The 20,385-nt window shown below is 35.6% G+C and overlaps 1 protein-coding gene across 1 annotated transcript; it reads left to right on the top strand.

The window, feature by feature from the left end:
• On the top strand, nucleotides 1-15,106 carry LOC104897927 (hypothetical protein). Its single transcript, XM_010684894.4, has 10 exons — nucleotides 1-346; nucleotides 696-787; nucleotides 3,928-4,035; nucleotides 7,122-7,204; nucleotides 7,711-7,844; nucleotides 11,698-11,747; nucleotides 12,331-12,423; nucleotides 13,754-13,845; nucleotides 14,307-14,413; nucleotides 14,725-15,106. The coding sequence occupies exons 1-10, from the start codon at nucleotides 65-67 to the stop codon at nucleotides 14,767-14,769; spliced, it is 1,086 nt and encodes a 361-aa protein (XP_010683196.2). The 5' UTR covers nucleotides 1-64; the 3' UTR covers nucleotides 14,770-15,106.
• The last annotated feature ends 5,279 nt before the right edge of the window (nucleotides 15,107-20,385 follow it).

The following is a 20,385-nucleotide window of genomic DNA, read 5'->3' as shown; positions in this document are numbered from 1 at the left end:
TTTCTGCATTTTAATCCCGAGTACTCTTCGTTCCACGCAATTCTCTCTCTTCCCCTGCGCTTTAATGGCGTCAACTCTATTCTCGCCTACTTTATCCCCTTCTCTCTCCTGCAAAATTTTCACCCATCAAAAATCAAATTCCTTGAATTTTAGACCAAAACAATGTATTTCCCTTTCAATTAACACCAATTCTCTTTCTTTATTGGCTCAACCTCCCCCTTACAATTCTCATAGTTTTCTACTTCCCAAGTTTACTGTTAATGGAAGATCAAAGTTGGGTTCTTCAACAAGATTACTTTCAGTTGCTTGCTCTTATAATAAATCCAGCAATAATCCTCAACCAAAGGTACCCATATGCTAACTGAATTGTTAACTTCAGTAGTAGATGTAACAACTGAATTATGTTGACTTTAATTTTTATTTCATTTGAATTATTTAATCTCTTAATTGTTCATTTTTATATGTTCATGTATGATGTATGGACCATATGGTATATGTTGGAATAATTTGGAGTGTAATTTTGGGTTTGTGAATTGGGTTTTTGATTGTATATTAGGGTTATTTTCAACTGGTTTTGAGAATTGGGATTGAACCTGCATTTGGGTTTGCTTGTATGTGGAAAGTCAATTGGGTTCTTTGTAAAAAAATCAATTGTTGCTGTTATTGATGTTGATTTTGTTGTCGTGGTTGTGTAGGGAGGTGGACCGGATTGGCCGATTCTGAAGCGTTGGGATGTGCCTTGGCCGTGGCAGACGATTTCGCTCACATCGCTTGCTTGTGGGATAAGGTTGTTTACTCCCATCTCTTTTTGTCATTTTCAACTTCACATTATGATTCTTTTAAATGATAGTTTTTAGTTTTTGGTGGGGGTGTGGTGTTTTGCGGGGGTGAGGTTAAGACTCAGTGGCGGACCCAGGAATTTGAATATGGGGATACGAAGTTACGAACGTACAACAAACACAAAAATAGTAGAAAAAAGTTCAATACATAAGTCTTACAACAAACACAAAAATTGTCGAAGATCGGGTTGCTTAATTTGTTTTCCCTTGGATTTACTTGACTTGGGTGTATCATTTGTCATTTCCTAATTGAATTCATAAAATTAATTGTCAAAAAATCATTCGAATTTCAATAAGTAAACCCTAACTAATTATTAATTAATCACCAATGTTCAAATTCAACAATTTACATCTAAATATTCAATTAAATTAAGAATCTAACAATATATAAACGTAGAAAAGATGAAAAATCTGAAATTAGAAAACAGAAGTATAAACCCTAACTAATTAATCACAAATGTTCAAATTCAGCAATTTACATCTAAATATTCAATTAAATTTAGAATCTAACAATATATAAACTTTAAAAAGATGAAAAATCTGAAATTAGAACACAAAAGTTGAAAAGTATAAACCCTAACTAATTAATCACCAATGTTCAAATTCAACAATTTACATCTAAATATTCAATTAAATTAAGAATCTAACAATATATAAACTTAGAAAAGTAGAAAAATCTGAAATTAAAACACAAAAGTATAAACTAAGAATAAGAAGTAAGAACTAAGAACTTACAAGAAGCTGCGATTTGCGAATGACGGAATGAGTTCAGCGAATTGGGCCACCGCGGCACCGGCGACCGGCGTGGGTACTGTCGTACTGGTCGCGAACTGCGAATTGGGCCACCGGCGGGCGGCGTGTCGGCCGTTATTATGTGAGAGAGAGGAGAGAGAGAAGAAAGAGGAGTTCTGCTGCGTGAGAAAAAAATGAACTGAATCTTGGAAACGCTGCTCTGCTGCGCGAATTTTTTTTTTTTTTTTTTACTGATTTTTTTTTTTTTTTTTGAATTTGGGGATACAGCTGTACCCCCATGTCCCCTTCTAGGTCCGCCACTGGGGTTGCTTATTGGTCGAGTCGAGCCCAAACTCTGGTTTGCTCGGCTTGTGTTCGTTTAAGTTCATTCGAGCTCGAGCCGAGCTCGAAGCTTAACTAGTCGAACTTTGTTCGAGCCGAGCTTTGCCAAATGTTGAACGAGTCAAGCTCGAACTGTTCACGAACAAGCTTGACTCTTTATCACCCCTAGTCTTTTACATGTTTTATTTGTTTTTCCTTTTATAATATTTGAGATTTATAGGTTTTCTGTTAAACAAAGAAACTATTAACTAATTACGTGCAATATCTAGGTTAATATATATATGTGTATATATAAATATATTATTTTTCCATATAAAAGTATAATCGACCCATTCACGAGCTCTCGAGCCGAGCTTTGCCTAGCTCAGCTCAACTCGGGTCGTTAAAGTCTCGAGCCGAGCCACCACGAGTCAAGTTTTGACCGAGCCGAGCCCGAACCGTTCGCGAACAAGCCAGGCTCATTATCACCCCTAGTTAAGACGAAGGCGAGAAGCTCATAGTAGGAGGTTTTTAAGAGACAAAGAATTACTATAAGAATGTTTCTGCAACATTCTATGGAAAGTTATGTTCTGTGGTATATCATTGTATCAATGCACAAGGTTAGCTCGCTGTGAGTAGAGTATAACTCAACGGCAAATAGTGATAGATGAACAAAGTATCTGTTTTCTTGAGTTTGGGTTAGTATATATTTTGCTTGCCCAATCTTTGGCACTCTGAGAGGGAAGAGAAAAGGCAATCCTTTATGGAGTTAAAAATGGTAATTGAAGATGATGATCTGTGTGTGAGCAATTCTATCAAAGGGTATGGCAAATTCTTCAATGTTATCTGGGAACTGGGATGTGGAGGTAGTTTACTTATAGTTATAGTGAAGGTCTAGTATTAAATCTCAGCCGCGTCATCTCATTGTAAAGGCTTTTGAGCCTATCACAACCAAGATATTAGGCCTCGACAGCTGCAAGCTACCTACAATTCTGCATGGCCTGCGAAAGTTGCTCCATGACTGCATCTGAGGTTTAAAAGTGTCAACGTGTCTTTTGTTGTAGGGAAGTGAACTAATTGGATGGTTTTATGGTTACTTGGAGTGGCTCTTGTTCCTTTCTTTTCTTTTCGGTTTAATTTTTTGAGTTAGATAATCCTTTTTTAGGGTGTAATCTAGGTTTCTTCCCTAACAATAAAATAAGGTAGTAAGTGTGTTGGTTTTATTTTTGGCAAAATACTCGAAGGTGTGAGGTAGAGTAAATGAACAACTATTTTGAATTTGGGAAGTGTGATTATATGAGAGATCCTTGGAAAGGTATATCACAAATTGTGATGTGACCAAAATCTTTGTACGCTTGGGGACAGTCACACATATAAGTTTACAAGAAGGGGGGAAAACAGATAGATCAACATTCATTAGGCGACTAAAGACAAGGAAAGTTGGTCATTTTGGAGCAAAAAAGATGGGCAATGTTATATAGTTATAACCTTCCAGATAGAATGATGGGAATACAATTATTACTTTGAAAAATATGTTGGTTGTAAATGTAATACTTCCTCCGTTTCTTTTTACTCGCTACACTTCTCATTTCACGGACTCCTAGGCAATTTTTGGAGAAGAGAGAGGTAGAGAGTAAAAAGAAAAGGGACCCATGTGGGAGGAGAGATATAGAGAGAGTTTATTGCCCAAAAAAGAAGTGTAGCAAGTAATGTGAAACTTCCCATAATGGAAAGTGTAGCGAGTAAAAAGAAACGGAGGAAGTATTATAACTTTTGAAACCTGTTTTAAGTAATTTTTAGAAGTATAATCTCTATATATTTCAACATCGTACATAAAATGTAAATGGTCATTCAATGAAATCAACGATTGAAAGTTCGAACAAGTCAACTGTCAAACTATTGTCAATTGGATGGAGGTCATATGACTTTTGAGGAGTAATCTTAAATAAATTTGCTCAAATGCTTTTGTCTTGGCTTTTTCACCATGTTTGAGTTTTTTTTTTTGAGCCGAGGTAGCTAATATTTGTTCAGGCAGTTTTGTGCTGACAGGATTGATAGTGACTCAAGCATTGCCATATCTTGGATTTAATTTTGGAGATTTGACATTAGATGAAAAGGCAGAAATACTGTTTCTGGATCAAAGGTAAGAATTTGGAGTGTTTTCACTCCATGTCTAGCATTGTTCTTTTGCTGCATTCAACTGTCTATTTTTTCGTATTGGACTTTGCGGTTATTTAGAACATAGTTTAACTGAGTAGTCATTGAAATTTCATGCTCAGGGCTTCGGTCCCTAAGGACTACAAAGCCGCATTAAGGAGCACTTGTTGGACATGAGAATTTGTATCCCCATCTTCCAAGCCATGATTATCTTCTCTTTGTTACTAGCAGTTTTAGTATATTCGCCAAGTGATGCTGTACTCATATTGCCCTTAAGACTTTCAGACGAGGGGTGTTATCGGGTTTAGAGTTGTGCCTCATCACCTGAAGTAAGGGGAGGCCCAAACACTAATATGCTACCAAATTCCCGGGGTGTCGTTTCTGAAAACAAGTCATAGCCCTCCAAGACAAATTACTTATGCTTATCTAGAATGGTAAGGTTATTCTTTTTGTTTCAAGCATGAGTGACCAGTCGACGAGAGGAAGAAGACTTTCTTCTTATTTAATCATTCCCCCTAGTCCTTCTTTTGAGAATTGCTAGTAGTTCACTCACTGCGAGAAAGAGAGAAATCGGAGATTGTGTAATAGGTACCTACTTCCAATCTTCCTTGAGAGCTGGAAAGGCAACATAAGCACATCTCCAGTAGTACACTTAGCTTACACCTTATTTCAACTTTCATATTGTATTGCGACACATTTTTATGAAAAAAATTATATTAATATAGACATTGAACACTTTAGACTAGGTTTTGGCACATACATGTAAACACAACAAAGAAAAGCAAACAAAGACACTTAGCATCGTAATTAATGTCCACCAAACAAAAATACTTAGCATCGCTGTAGACCGCCATCAAACAAAGACAAAGAAGACCATATATATTATAGCACACAACTTTGCGTCTACCGACACTTATTTAAATATGATAGAAAGAGTCGACAAACTCTTCTATTCTAGTCTCCCCCTTCATTGTGGGCGAGTTTGGTGGCCTAAACAAGCAGATTTCGTTTTTCTTTGATGAGGGCTTGTTTCCTGTCTTCCAACACTTGATGCGGTCTCGTAAAAATTGCATCCTTCTTGCAAACACCTCTGTATCAATAGGAGGTAGGTGTTGCCAGAACAGACCAAGTGTTTACTCATAAATACCCTTGTTCCTTTAGAATAGCAATAATCTCTCTCGAGTATTAAGGACTTCCCTAACATGCAATCATTCCTATTTTCATGGAGAACTTCATCCCTTATTGAATTAATCAAAACCATCTAAGTCCAAATGTTGTTGATAATCAAGATATTAGGTTCAACAATACCAAATCTAGTCTGAACTAGCATTAATAAATAGCACAATTCAATTAAGCATGAACGTATAATCCGGTCAATATAGGTATTTAGGGAAGATTCATACATTAATCATGGTTAGGGCTCAACCTAACCCTAGATTAAAGAACTACTTACACATGATCAAGTTAAACAAATAAACTAGAGAAGAATAGTTGAAATTCATCTTAAACAAATAAAAGAGAAGGGATAAGAAAATATACTGCTTGAATTAACTGATGAAAGTTGCAAATTTGCAATTTTTAAGAACATATGAAATTTCGATGAGTTTCTCTCTCTAAAAACTACATAATATGACCTAAGTGCCATCATAATATGAATAAAGAGTTTTTATAGTCCCTAAATTAACATAATCGACTGAATAAGTGGTGAAAGAAAAGTCGCTACTTAACGGATCAACACGGCCATGTCACAAAATGACACAGACGTGTTAACCTGTAATTACATAAAGTCTTCCAAAATTGATGCTTCTGCCTCAAAGATTATAAGGCAACACACTTGTGTCAAAAGTGACACTGACGTGTTGACTTGTAGCATCCAAAATCTTCGCTGAAACAGAACTCTATGACTCTTGGAAAAAGGGAGAACATGGGCGTGTCACAAATGACACAAGCGTGTTGTGCTGATTCTTCATTCCAGTAGCTACTGACATGCGTCCATAGAAATAACACGGTCGTGTTCTTGTGTTACATGACGTATGACCGTGTTTCACTACTTCACCCATTAAATCAAGATTGCAAAACCCCACAAGAATCAAGGATGTCTCATTATCTAGAAAAACCATTCAAAGACAAGAAAACAACCCATGAAGTAACCTGGAACTAAATAGAATTAAATGAACGCAAAATTAGTCCTAAATGCTCTAAAATTGAGTTAAATGCTACTTAATATGCCCCTAAGACTAATAACGACTCATCATTGAACAATGTCAGTGAAGGGGAAAAGGAACTATTGCCAGTGCAATAACGGTCTTCTGGTGGGTTGGAAAGTGTTTGTGGTGGCACTGTGGCTATGGAGGGTGGTAGGGAGGTATAGGTTGACATGGAGGGACAAAGGGGAGGGAAATGGGCTGTGTTTTGACATGTATCCCTTTTTTGACCACCAAATAGATTTGGCAAAAGTTGAGAGCTGCCATGTAGAATTTCCTTTATTATAAGGTAGAAGTTGCTGATGTGATGGTTTAATACAAGAATTTAGCTTTAAAATTATATTTATCTATCATAAATGACCTCATAATGTAACTTGGAATAGGTTGCCTATTATAGAAAGCTTTTGAATGTATCATCCTGGAATATATTTTGGATGCCTTATTCATTGATAAGTACTCTTGATTTATTAACTAGGGTTTTAGTTTTGAATTCAGAGTCAAGAGCTGGATTAATTGTAATGCTGTGATAGGCCATTTTAAAGTCGGATTTGAGTAACTAATAGATTGTATGACTTAGAATTGATCAAATGCGTGGAGTTCTCATGTCTGGACAAAGTTTTTTGTTGGTCTTGGCACATGTAAAATATTTGACCTGCATTTATGAATTATGACTACATAGTCAAATTTAATTTGTCACAGCATGATGTATTTAATTGAAAGGAACGTAAGAAAAGAGGTTGATATTCTGTGCTAGTAATGAGCATTTGGTAACTTTCCATGATCATCTAGTCTTGTGTATCTCGTTGTTATTGCAAATATGTTTTTGGCACTAATGAAGCTAAGATGTCGGAATTTTTTTTGTGTGCAGCATAACTACTGCAGTTGTGTTAGGAGTCCTTTTCAGTCTCACCAAATCCTTTGAGCCACTACCTGATGACTTCTATCGCTATGGTATACTCTCCAAGACTCTTTAAGTACTTTCATTTGTCATATACAAGTTCAACTTTGCTTTACTGGATCCAACCATCAAGTTTATATAAGGATTTGCAAATTCCTCTTTACTAGCTCAACTTGCTGGAGGATTATTTTTATTGGTCATTTTTCCTTGAATGTGAAGAGTTGCTTTATTTTTTCTTCTTATATCTTAAAATTATTTATACTTCCTCCGTCCTACTATTATTGCAATATCACCCCTTGGTACATTTCATAAAAAAGCCATGGAAGGAGGAGAGGGATACAGATAGATAAAGGGTATGACCCATGTGATGTGTGTGTCTGTGTGGGAGGGAGGGGGTTACCAAATAAGGGAAATGTTGCTATCAATGCAAAACTTTCAAAAAAGGGAAAAGTTGCAGTTAATTTAGAACGGAGGAAGTATAAATATTATATCAAGACACTGAATTAATGATTTTCTAGTTCGGTCTTTATCAGAGCTTAACATGAATGAATGTTGCCAGATCTCAGGGAACCATTCAACTTACAAAAAGGATGGCTGTTATGGGCTGGGATTGGTCTTGCTGGTGCTCTTGGAGCCATTGCATTAACAGGAGTAGCCTTATCCTTCTTTAGCGGTGAGAACCCACAAAGAGAGGTTAGGATTATATGCAATGCTGGATCTTGATGGAAATTTGAGTTTTTTTCTCACCTAAGCTCGAAGTGAGGTGCAATCTTAACTTGTAATTTCTCTATCCCACCATACCCAGTGGACTTCTCACAGTTTCCAAGATATATAATTGACCAATAATATTTCTCAAACTAATTATATATATATATATATATATATATATATATAGAAGTGAGTTCATATGAGAATGCATACTTATATGAGAAATGAGAATGAATTTTACACGCTATAACTCTTATCAATAAGTGATGTAACTCTAATGAAAAAGTGATGTAACTCCAAAAACAAAATATTTGAAAAAAAAAATTCGAAAAAAATAATTTTTTTTTTTGAATTCAATTTTTTTTAGAGGGATATAACTCTAATGAATAAGTATTGTAACTCTAAACCAATCGTGTGGTTGAGATTCATTCTCATTTCTCATGTAAGGGCATTCTCATGTGATCTTGCCTCTCTCTCTCTCTCTCTCTCTCTATATATATATATATATATATATATATATATATATATATTACAAGAAATTTTTCTCTAAAAAAATGTAGAAGTTAGTCTCTAGATAGTCAACTTGGGCACATAGTCGGAAAGGGATAGTACATGCGGAATATCCAGAAAGCATATGTCTATGATGTTTGACCAGTGTTCTTATTATGACATCTTCAAAGTTTTTGAAGTTGCTTTTGTGACTTTATGGAATTGAGGTTTTTTCAATGTGATTACAGTTGGTTATGTTGAAGTAAATCAGAAAGTTACATTAAAAGGATATGATATTGGCTAGAACTTAGGAATGCAAGTAGCAAGTGGAATACGTATCCCACTATCTAATATTTTACCGAACAAGAAATCAACACAAGTAAAATATGCTAACCAAACCCACACTTGTTGCTACCAGCATTGAGGAAGTAGATCTACAACACACATGCCTTACTAATAAACCCATTAAATAAGTACCCCCCTAACAGAATGAAACAAATTGACTCCTGACTAACTTCACTAAGTTGAAGGACTAATCTAACACTCTCCCTTCAAATTTCGTAAATTTATGAAGTACATCTCTTTGATATATGTGATGCACATTTCATCGTCTATATAATTTATTGATGCATGATATCACCAACACTCACTCTTTGGAGCAATTCCCTCCATGGTGTACATCTCTTTAATATTTGTGAAATTGTGATGCACATCTCATCGTCTATATAAATTGTTGATACATGATATCACCAACACTTACTCTTTGGAGCAATTCTCTCCATGGTGTACATCTCACCCATAAAATTAAAACAATGTTTCTTCCATGGCCACTTGTGTCACGTCTATTCGTTTTCTTTAGCATTTTGGTTTTCCAATATGCTAAAAATCTTCCTTTTCATGACCACGCTTCTCACTTTTTGAAGAGTCTTTCCTTTCCCTTTTGAATATGAAGGCTTAACCATATTGACTCCTTCAACTTTGTTTTCACCATCTCCATTTCTCAATGTTCTTTTTTAATCCACGGTAGGAAGATTATCTAATCCCCAAATGTTAGCTTTTATCAATCTTTGATATCTTGGAGAGAAGAAATTCGAGTATCTCGTACCTTTCTGAAAGAGTCAGTAAAAGCTTGTCCACCACTCTTTGGTGTAAAAATTCTCCACCAAGTAGTTTAATTTGGTTGACAATGGACATCAATGTACTCCCATATTCTTTGACATCTTTAATTTTCTTCATTCCCAAAATCCCAACATCTCAAACTCCCCTTTGAGATTTAATGTGTGGATTAACTTATTAGATTTGTTTCCCTTTAAATCCTCAATTTTTTCCCCAAGAATTTTTGGTGATGCTGTTGTGTGATATTTCTTTTGGCATGGCCAATTGTTGACAAGAAAGGATCCTTGGTTTACTTGCCATTCTTCATCTTGCGTTCTTATTGGAGTTAGTGTTAGGATTGTGTAGAATATGAGTAAGGTTAACATCATTCTTGATAATCTCATAAACTTAATGCTTTTGAATAGGATTTTTTTTCATGATCCATGAACGATTCCTTCAAAAATAAGAATGGAAAGAGAAACTTGATGGCATTTGGAAATTATTTAAGGATGAAGTGATGAACACTCACAGTTATTTAAACCTAACAAACAAAAGATGTGGGGCTCACCTACCAATTTTTGGAAGAGAAATAAAGTGAATTGTTTTTAGCAAACAAAAGTTTGTTGGTTTTAATGGCATACTACCTGCATTTGTTTTCATTTGTTAATTTGTTATACCTTCCTTTTTCGACCGTTTCTATGAAATTGTTACACTTTCACTTTATTTATATATGATAACATGTCACATCACATTTACTCACTTTTTTACCTCATTTGGCTCACTATCAGTTCTATTAACCCACCAAAAACCATCCCAACTACCCCATTTCTTTCTCTCCTCTAATACTTAATGTTTTTTACATTTTCCAAAACAAAATCAGCTCTCGGTGCACTTTTGTCGCGCTCTTTTGTGCCTTGCATTGGTTATCCCCCAAAGTGAAGTGTAAGAATTACAAACTAACGGATGTAGTATGTCTCTAGCATGGTCATGAAGAAAAAGATCATTAGCATAAGTGGACCAAAATGTTTTATATGCAACAAATTTGGGGAATTGGTAAAGAATTATAGATTGAAAAATGAATAACCGACAAGCATACAAGTGACCATAATGTTAAATGTTATGGGTGAGATTTGCTCCATGGAAAGAATGTTGTTATCCATGATCACTCCCATAAGTGACCATAATGTTGTTATCCATGATGTTGACCATAATGTTGTTGGTGATAATGTACCTGCATCAAAAGTCAATTTAAGTAGGTGATGTGATGCACATCAACCATATCGAAGAAGTGTGAGTCATATTTATATGGAAAATTAGATAGCGAGTCACATATTTCACTTCCTAGTTGTGTTCCTAGTTTGTTTCTTAAGCCTATATAAAGCCTTTTGCTTCAACTTTCTATTTGGTCTAAAACAACAATTTTTTTTCTAGAAGGGCTTCTCCCTTGCAACTCTAGAACAATAGTTCTTCCTTGAAATGAGAAAATATGTAGTATCTCATTCTCTACAAAATTTTGTTGGTCAACATCACTCTCAATAACATCCCTTAAACTCAAAGCATTCAAATAGGATTTGGTATTGGTGGCCCATGAATGATAATTTACTCCTTTGGAGATGGGAATGGATTATGGAAAGAAAAAAACTATCTGATGCCATTTGAATTGGAACATTAATGATGAACACTTATGAGTTATGATTATCAAGCTTAACAAGCCAAAGGATTACAGGTGCCATGTTGGTGATTTTGAAGTGAATCACAACTGAAAGAGAGAAGCTACAGTATTTCATTCCAAATGAGAAGTTACAGTAGAATGCCTTATATTGGCATGACTAAGAAAGGAACACTGTCTAGAATTTAGGAACACAACTACGAAGTGAAATACATAACACACTAAGTAATACTTCAAAACATGAAATCAACACAAGTAAGATTCACAACACACATGTTTACTGATTTTTAATAATGGACCCATTTAATATGTGCCCCCCTCAAAAAAGAAACTCATGTGTTCCCCTCTCATAAAAGAAACTAATATGTGCTTATTTTGGGTTTTCTTTGTGACCTTATATGATTAATTAATTAAACTGGAAGGCGTTTTTATGTTGTATATCATTCTTGTGTTTTAAACCTATTGGAGATTATGTTTGTTTGGGTTGTTATTTTGGATGCTTCATCATATATCTCACTGATATCATAGCTATTTTCAAGTTCTAACTGTGGTAGGGGCGCTTATCAACTTCTATTCTTATTTCAGACTGATGCTTTAGTTCGCTTGCTGCCACTGATTGGATCATCAGATATCAGGTAGCTTTTTAGAAAGTACATAATCATTGTGCCTTTTTACATTATGTTATTATGCTTTCAAAATTTTTCATCTTTTTGGAACAAGTATATGTTCTTATTATGATCCTTAGACATGTCTTCTGTACTTCTTGGCATCAAAGTGTTATGGGATTTTGCATCTTGTACCCCTGAGATTTTAGACGAATGCACGAGTTACCCTCGTGTTCTAAAAAACACACCGTGGTCTGCAAAATATCCACCACTTACTGACAACTAGTAATGTAAATAAACTCGTTATATAAACACAGGGTACCTCATGCATATCTTGAATACTCAGCAGTATATAGAGTATTTTCTTTGTCAGATTTACTTATTTGGGGTTGTTTATTCGACAGAGGTTACCTTTGTTAGTCCATAAAGGTAAATGGTTGATTTTTAGGGGTATAGGACTATAGGGGGGATTTCTAAGAACATGAGGATACCTTTTGCATTCTTTTAAACCTCAAGGGAACAAGGTGCAATATCCCAAGTTTTTTTTCTATTATCTACACCTGACTCCTGAGCATCTATTTTATTGCTGAGCGTTTTTTCTATTTGTTTTCAGCACAATCTCCTTGTTGGCAGTCACTGGTGTTCTTGCTCCAATACTTGAAGAAACTGTATTTAGAGGGTTTTTTATGGTATCCATGACGAAATGGTATGCTCGAAATTCGGTCAATATCTCCAAGACTTTTAACCACTTTTAATAAAGAATTCGGTGAACTTTTTAATATATTTTTTGGTGGTTGTTGAATTTCTCTAACTGGAATTCAACACTTATGCTACATGGTGAATAGTTAATATTATGCTTGAATTGTCGAAGTGAGGACGCAATGCTGCTCTTAAATACATGGGGTTTACCTTTTAGGTGGTCTACTGCACTTCCTGTCTTACATTATTTCCAGGTCCATTATGTGAAATTTGGAAGGTCTGAAGGCACAAATACTTTTGATGGGTTGTCCTGTTTCGTTTGTGGGAATGATTTGGTTGTGAAGTAATGCTAGTTTCTCTCTCTTCGGGCATATACTTGTGAGTTGTGAGGTTTTTATGTAACAATTAGCTAAGACTATTTTTTCTTTCTGCTTGATTTAATGGACCTTTGATCACCTTACTGTATCTCTTACCCCCCCCCCCCCCCTCTATATCAAAAAAAAATTACCATCTAAGAAAGTTATTTAGTCATTAATGCGCAAGAGACGTGACAGCTTCATGGTTCTGATCTGATTGGTTAGATGGATGAGTCTAGGTGATGACACAGATGTTAGTAAGTTGAGAACTGTGTTTCCATCTACTCATTGGTCATGATAGCAAATGATGTTCTGAACTTTGAAGTACAGTGTTTTGTGAGACCGAACATTAGAATCTGGATGTTGTCTAAGCTATTCCAACTTCTTCTTGTGTTTCCTTCTAGTCTTCTTTTCACTGCTTGTAAGGTTATTGCTTTTCGGCCAAATTTTGAGAGCTCACTTTGGGATAACATATTATGGATGCACTCATTCTGAGTTCCAAGGTTTTTTGAAGGTTGTCTCTGGTTGATTTTGAATATTAGCTTATATGCATACGTTAGAGACTTAGTCTTGTTTGGTTCAAGCTGTCGAATAGAACGGGAATGAAATCAAAAAGAGGAAGGAGATGGTTACAAAAATTGTTACCTTTATTGGATGTTTGGTTCAAGTCATGGAATGGAAAGAAAATGGTAAACATTACCACCAAGAGATGAATTCTGTTCGGAGAAGGGAAGATAACAAAGTAGGGAAGATAATTGATTCTGTTTCTTGGAGCCCAAAAATGTTTAACCAAACGTGCTCTTAGTAGAAAAGAGAACAATCCGTAGGTCCATGCTAGCTTCTCGTCTCCACATAGAAATTTATTTGGAAATTCACTTCATTGCAGGCTATAAGATAAATGAGAATAATATGAGGCTTATTATCTTTTGTCTATATTATGCTCTGCTATCAAATAATTGTCTGTCATGTTGTGGTCTGCAGGGTTCCGACTCCGGTAGCTGTGGCAATCAGTGCTGCTGTATTTGCACTTGCTCATCTAACTCCTGGACAGTTCCCACAATTGTTTGTTCTTGGTATCTCCTGTCTATCTTATTCTCATTTCATATACGGCTACTTGTTTTGTATTATGCCGAAGTCATTAGGACATATTGAACTAGCTAGAGCTATAGATATTGTCAAATCCATGGTTATTTTTGTCTCATTAAGCAATTAATTGAGATGGTGCCATTTGTACCCAAGAATTTCGTTGAAAAAAATCACAATTGGCAAACTGCGTCTTATAGTGCTTCTGAACTGATTTGTGTTTTCCAGTTTCTTTGTAGCGTACATAGTTTGCTGGAAACAAGTTTATATATTCACAGTTATGTAAAGATTATAGTATGTTGGATAATCAAATAGGGAGATGTTTAAGATTTATTAATATTTTTCCATGTGAAAATATACTAAGCTTATATTTTGGTAAAGAGGCCACTTGAGTTCTATTTATGTGAAATTATCATGCAATTTCACATAGCAGGGTTGTAATTTTGTGCAGGCACTGCTTTGGGGTTTTCATATGCTCAAACTCGCAATTTGATGACTTCCATCACTATTCATGCCTTTTGGAATTCTGGTGTTATCCTGTTCCTTACTTTTCTACAGGTAAACCCTCTATGTCTCTTCTCGTATTTATAAGTTAGATTGACGCAACTGATGAAATCATGAGGCTAATGTTTATTATTTGTGATTCACCGCTTCCAAACAACTTGTAAATTTACCCTTTGAGCTCGTACTTATTTTTTTGGTTGCAGTGAGGAACATAGGACTTCTCACAACAGTCATATATGTTGTTCTCTAGTTTTATGCGAATTGCTTCACTTTTAGGATAATGTTCAACGACTACCATAATAATTCAATGGATCTTGGAATCTTTTCATGTTGTATATGTAATCAATTTCTTCTTTCACTTGCAGCTCCAGGGCTATGATATCAAAGAACTGTTGCAGGCATCTCAGTAAGGAAGGAGATACGCAATACCGCCACTTTAAGGCTGATCCAACCTCATTGGTTTCGTAGTTTTTCTTAAATCTTTCGTTGTTTCGGTTGGTTAGCTATAGTAGTCTGGCGAATGGAATTTTCTGCATTCTACTTGTTTATATTCTTGCCAGATTTGGCTATGTAGTTATTAGAGCTTCAAATGGATATTCACTTTCTGCGAAAGGGCTGTGTACTTAAAATTTTCGAATTCTGGACTTCACCAATTGAAGTATACTTGTTAAGCTCCTATGAAAAAAGGGGATATTTTATGAATTTTGTAGCCTTCAAGCTGAAACAAAGAAATAGGGATTTCTGCAATTTGTGTATACTAGCAAGAGTGGTCGGAATTATGGTGAATCTAGATAATTTCTTGTGGGAATTTTCATCTTATATGATATACCCCTAATATTTAAGAAAATTCACCTTTTAATATAATAACCTAACTGATCATATTTCTCTCTCGATTTTTAGTTAGTCTATCTCACTTTTTAATTTCTCTTATTTTTGGACTTTCTCCTTGATTGTTTTTCAAAGTGAAGTGAGTAAATTAAAAAGAAAAGCAGGGAATACTCTTTAATGGCTTTTGGATGTCAACTATTGCAATAGATTTTAATGTTTTTGGTGGCATAACAATTGTCTTCCCAGCTTTCTACCGCTACATAATATTCCATCTGTTTCCTTTTAATCTAACACTTTTTTTTTGGTCTGTGTTTTTACAGTGTTGTTTTTTCTATTCTTGGTAACATGTCCCATCAACTTTATATTCTTTCTTCATTCATGTTATCCACTTTTTAATATTTTAACACATTTTTTAGTTTTTCTCTCCAACTTTTCAATTTTTCTTTCATAATTTTGTACTTTCTTCGTGAATCTCCCTCAAATTGAAGTGACTAAATTAAAAAGAAGTGGAGGGAGTATGTTTGGAGGTACTTCTGTCTTTACAAGCTAACAAAGAGTTCTATCTAGGTAATTGATAAAAATGTTCTCAAACATTTATGATTTGTTCATCTTATTTTTAGTCCTTATAAAATAAGTATAAGGATAACAAGTTTAGATAAACTCAAATAAGTTGAATATAACATGCTCAATACATTTAAACATCAGGGCTATATAGTTGTAATTAGGCTAATATTAGATTATATTCTTTAACATTTAGAATTGTTCCTTTTTCTAATTGAATTTTCCTTTTCAAAATAAATGTTGAATCCCAGTGCTCTTACCATATTCAATACTGAATTTCAAATTCATAGTCCAAACATAAGAATACAATTGAAATCCAGATATTCGAATTACTTGTGTTAAACACTAGATTCTTAATTAATATTAACGTCCCAATTTCCAGATTACAATTTTATAATATCATATGAATATTAAGTTTTCAAACACCATCCATTTTTTTTTCTTAAACATCAAGCTTATACATTGCATTGAACATATCTAGCTAATTTTGTTCCAGACCGGTCCAAACCTTGTTAATCTGGTCATACGGACCACCTATGATCAAATTATTAGAATTTTAACATAAAATTAAACAATTTTGAGCCGAAATTCTCCTAAAAAGCCCATTCAATTTCACTCTAACCCAACACTATTCTTAGATGTCTCGCACCAACCTATTTGTTTAATGATTTGAAGTGTTCGGAAAATGTTTGAAGGAGATTATTAAATGGAGGTTTGTGTGGAAAAATAGTGAGAAAATGTGAGTTTTGAGAGAGGGAATAAAGAAATAGGTAGTTTATAATTAGAAGAGAAGTTATTTAAAATTTGAACAAAGAGGATATTTATAGAGAAATCCGAAAATTAGGATTAAAAACGAACTAAGCTATATGAGGGCCGCCGCAAGACTTGCGCAATGCGTAGGATACTTGCATGGGTGCGCGGCATGTAAAAGCATCAGTTAGCCCGGAAAACTCAAGTAGCAAATGGCAAAATTGCCAAAAATGAGTGCTCCCCGTGACTAGGAGCAAAAGCTCCAAGCTATGTATTCTTTGTCTATTTCGACCTAATATTCTATCTTCATATATGCAACATCCATCTTGCTACTTTCTTCTTGCTATGCCTACCAGATTCTCGAGAACCACCATGACCAATAATAGGAGAAAGTATACCCCCAAATCTGGTATGGGGAAACTTTTCCCATACTAGATACTTGATATGATTGGATGTAGCTCATATATGATTTAATAGCTCACTGATATGATAAGATATTGTTAGGATATGATATAAGATTTCAACTAACAATCCCCCCCCCCCCAAAAAAAAAATAAGAAAAACAAAATATTTATAATTTTTTAATATTAATTTTGTCATAAAATTACATAAATGTCATGGTATTGGCACATACCCGATATGGGAATATCATCGCTCCCAATAATAGCTCTTGTATGAGCACTTGGGCATTAGATCTTCTTCTCTCATGCAATGTCGTTAGTAGAGTGTTGTCAGTGTCAACCACTTATGGAAAGAATTAGGTTATATTATCTTCACCTTGACTATCTCAATAATTTATTATTTAGTCGTATTTGGATTAGATTAAATGACACCAAAAGAGTTCAGATCAGACCAACCAAGATTTTCTTAGTGGTTGTTTGAATTTCGGTAGACAAGATGTTATGTAGGCAATAGAAATTCACATGATCTTAGGGTTAAGTTTTGGGGAGCACTACTAGAGTTAGTAGTGGGGGAATTATATTGTATCAAAAGTTTGGTATTTTATAGCCATGTGAAAGTCAATTAAGTGCATGTAATATCTAGGAATAGCTTGGAGTGTTGCATTAATTAGGATTGTCCTACCTGCCTTGTTCAAGCTCTTAGCTTTCCAAGCTGTAAGTTTGCTCGCAACTTTGTCAATAATGAAGTTAAGCTTATTCTTAGAAGGTTTTTTGTGACAAAGAGGGAAACCCAGGTACGTTCCCAGGTCCTTCGTACTGGATATGTTCAGTTCTTGCTCAAAGTCATCCTTCATCTCAATATTAGTATTTGGAGAGAAGAAAATCATACTTTTCGAATCATTTGCTTTTTGGCCCGAAATGTCAAAAAAAATTTTCATGATGCATTTCATTGAGGTTAGGGTAGAGAGGTTAGCTTCACCAAAGAAAATTATGTCATCAGCAAAAAATAGGTGCGAGATCTCCGTACTCCCCCCCTAACCTTAAAAGGTCTCCACTCTTTAGAAGCACAAGCTTCATGAATAGTGCTAGAAAGATATTCTAGGCATATGATAAACAGATATGGAGATAGAGGATCTCCTTGCCTGATGCCCCTGGAAGGAATGAAAGACTCTGTACGGCTCCCATTAACCTGAATACGAGTTTGACCCGCTTTTACACAACTCATTATTAATTTAATAGAATTATAAGAAAGATTGACTCTTTTAAGGCAGTACTCTATGAAGGGCCATTCAAGTCTGTCATAAGCTTTCTCCAAATCTAATTTCATGGCAAATAATCCTTTTTTTCCCTTTTTTTTATTCATTGAGTGAAGAATTTCCGAAGCAATAATGAAGTTTTCCTCCGCCCCCCTGCCCGGAATAAAACTATTTTGATTAGGGGAAATGATGTCCTTTAAGTAGGGTCTGATTCTATTAACTAAAATTTTTGAGACAATCTTATAGGAAGTATTCACAAGACTTATTGGTCTGAAATTATTTAATCTTAAAGGGTTAGCAATTTTTGGAATAAGAGCTATGAGAGTGGAGTTTAGATCCTTTGGCATGGTCAAAGAAGCAAAAATCTCTTTAACGCACGAGAGACAATCTTCTTTAATAGTATCCCAGAAATGGTGATAAAAGAAAGCATGAAAACCATCGTCCCCAGGAGCTTTATTTCTCCCGATGGAGAAAATAGCCTCTTTTGTTTCCAACAGGTTAGGCTCCCCACTACAATCAATGGACTCCGTAGAAAGAATGTCAGGAGGTAAGGCTAAAAGTTGAGAAGTAAAAAGGCTCTTATAATGGTCCAAGATAGTCTTGTTAATGTCAATGGGATTAGAAATAGAGTTACCGGACTCATCTTTTAGCATTAAAATTTTATTAGCTTTCCTTCTAAATATAGTTGAAAGGTGAAAAAAGTGGGTGTTCCGGTCACCATTTAAGAGCCAATTAGTCCTAGAGCGAATAAACCAATATTCTTCCTCTTGATCAAGGATCAAATTAAGCTCCTTACCGAGATATTCTTCTAACCCAAATAAATAGGTGTTGTTAGGGTCTGCCTCATAGGCTCATTGGGTGCCAATGATACGGGCCTGGATTTTTTTTTTTTCTTAGCGAGGCTATCCTCATTTTTAACCCAATCAGGGATTTTTTTACTTAAGTCAACAAGCTTCCTACATAGGCTATTATGTGTTTCATTCCACTGGTGCCTAATCCAGGGGTCAAAAGGTGGATTTTGGAGCCACATGGGCTCGAACTTAAAGAATCTAGGCTGCCCATTATTAGTCGATTGTTTTAAGCTAAGCAATACTGGGTTGTGATCAGATGAGAGTCTGGGAAGATTATGAACCACTGCATCCGGAAACGTCAGGGCCCAATTGTCACAAGCCCACGCCCTGTCAAGTCTTTCCAAAATGGGGTAGTTTTTCCTTTTATTAAACCAAGTGTACTTACTTCCAATGAAACCCAAATCATGTAACCCACATACATTCATGGTATCTTTATACCGGCGCATCTTGTATTCATTTGGCGGATTTCCACCAAATTTTTCATGAGAAAAAGCTACTTCATTAAAGTCTCCAGTAACAAGCCATGGGAGATTAATTGTATTACTAGTTTCAATTAGGTTGTTCCACATTTCTAGTCTGCCATTATATTTAGTATTTGCGTAAAGAACTGAAATAAAAAAAGGTGGATAATTTTGAACCTGAATAACTCCATGGATTGCTCTAGGCTCCTTAGTTATGGTAGTGAAGGAGTGAAGTCCTTCATTCCACATCATAAGAATGCCACCCGAATACCCTTGCGGTTCCACAGTCTCGAAGGAGTTGAAAGGTAAGCTACTAACAATCTCTTCGATGCTATCACGGGCCACTCTAGTTTCGGTAATGATGATGATCATAGGATCATGGTCCCGAATAAGTTGACGAATGTTCCTCCTAAAACCTTGCCGAGCCACTCCCCTAGCGTTCCATAATAGTATCGACATTCCCGGGTTTAATGGTTGGAGGTTCATGATTTCCGCTAGAATTTCTGGGTGAGTGTTGTAATCTAGCGTCACCATTTTCTCTGCCTTGGAGCTGTACAGAATCTCTCCATTGACCTTGGTCTTTATCCCTGACATTATCCCCCCATTTTGTGACGATACCCCCCATGCCATCTTCAACGTAATCTGGGTACAAACCTTTGTGAGATGAAGCCATTTGACGTTGTCGGTTTCGCTTCCCGCTTGCACCATTAACCAATTCTTGGTAATTGATAGGGCTTTTCGCTCTTGAGGAAGTACGGGTACGGGGTCGGAGAGAAACTGAAGTTCCCACGGTATTGCCTCGCTTGAGAACTCGTCTATGGTTTTCTTCATCCACCATTTGAGGTACACTCCCACTACTTCTGAAATTTTTGATATGTCCGCTAGGCAGGGAATATGGGCTGGGACCAACCTCCCCGG

The sequence above is a fragment of the Beta vulgaris genome, chromosome 6, assembly GCF_026745355.1.
Source record: "Beta vulgaris subsp. vulgaris cultivar EL10 chromosome 6, EL10.2, whole genome shotgun sequence".
Lineage (NCBI taxonomy): Eukaryota > Viridiplantae > Streptophyta > Magnoliopsida > Caryophyllales > Amaranthaceae > Beta > Beta vulgaris.
This window is presented reverse-complemented; position numbering and strand designations above follow the sequence as displayed.

Coding starts and splice junctions, on each gene's coding strand:
- LOC104897927 (XM_010684894.4), top strand. CDS start 65: ATGGCGTCAACTCTATTCTCGCCTACTTTATCCCCTTCTCTCTCCTGC. Junction 788..3,927: donor TCGCTTGCTTGTGGGATAAG/GTTGTTTACTCC, acceptor TTGTTCAGGCAG/TTTTGTGCTGACAGGATTGA. Junction 14,414..14,724: donor TGTTCCTTACTTTTCTACAG/GTAAACCCTCTA, acceptor TTTCACTTGCAG/CTCCAGGGCTATGATATCAA.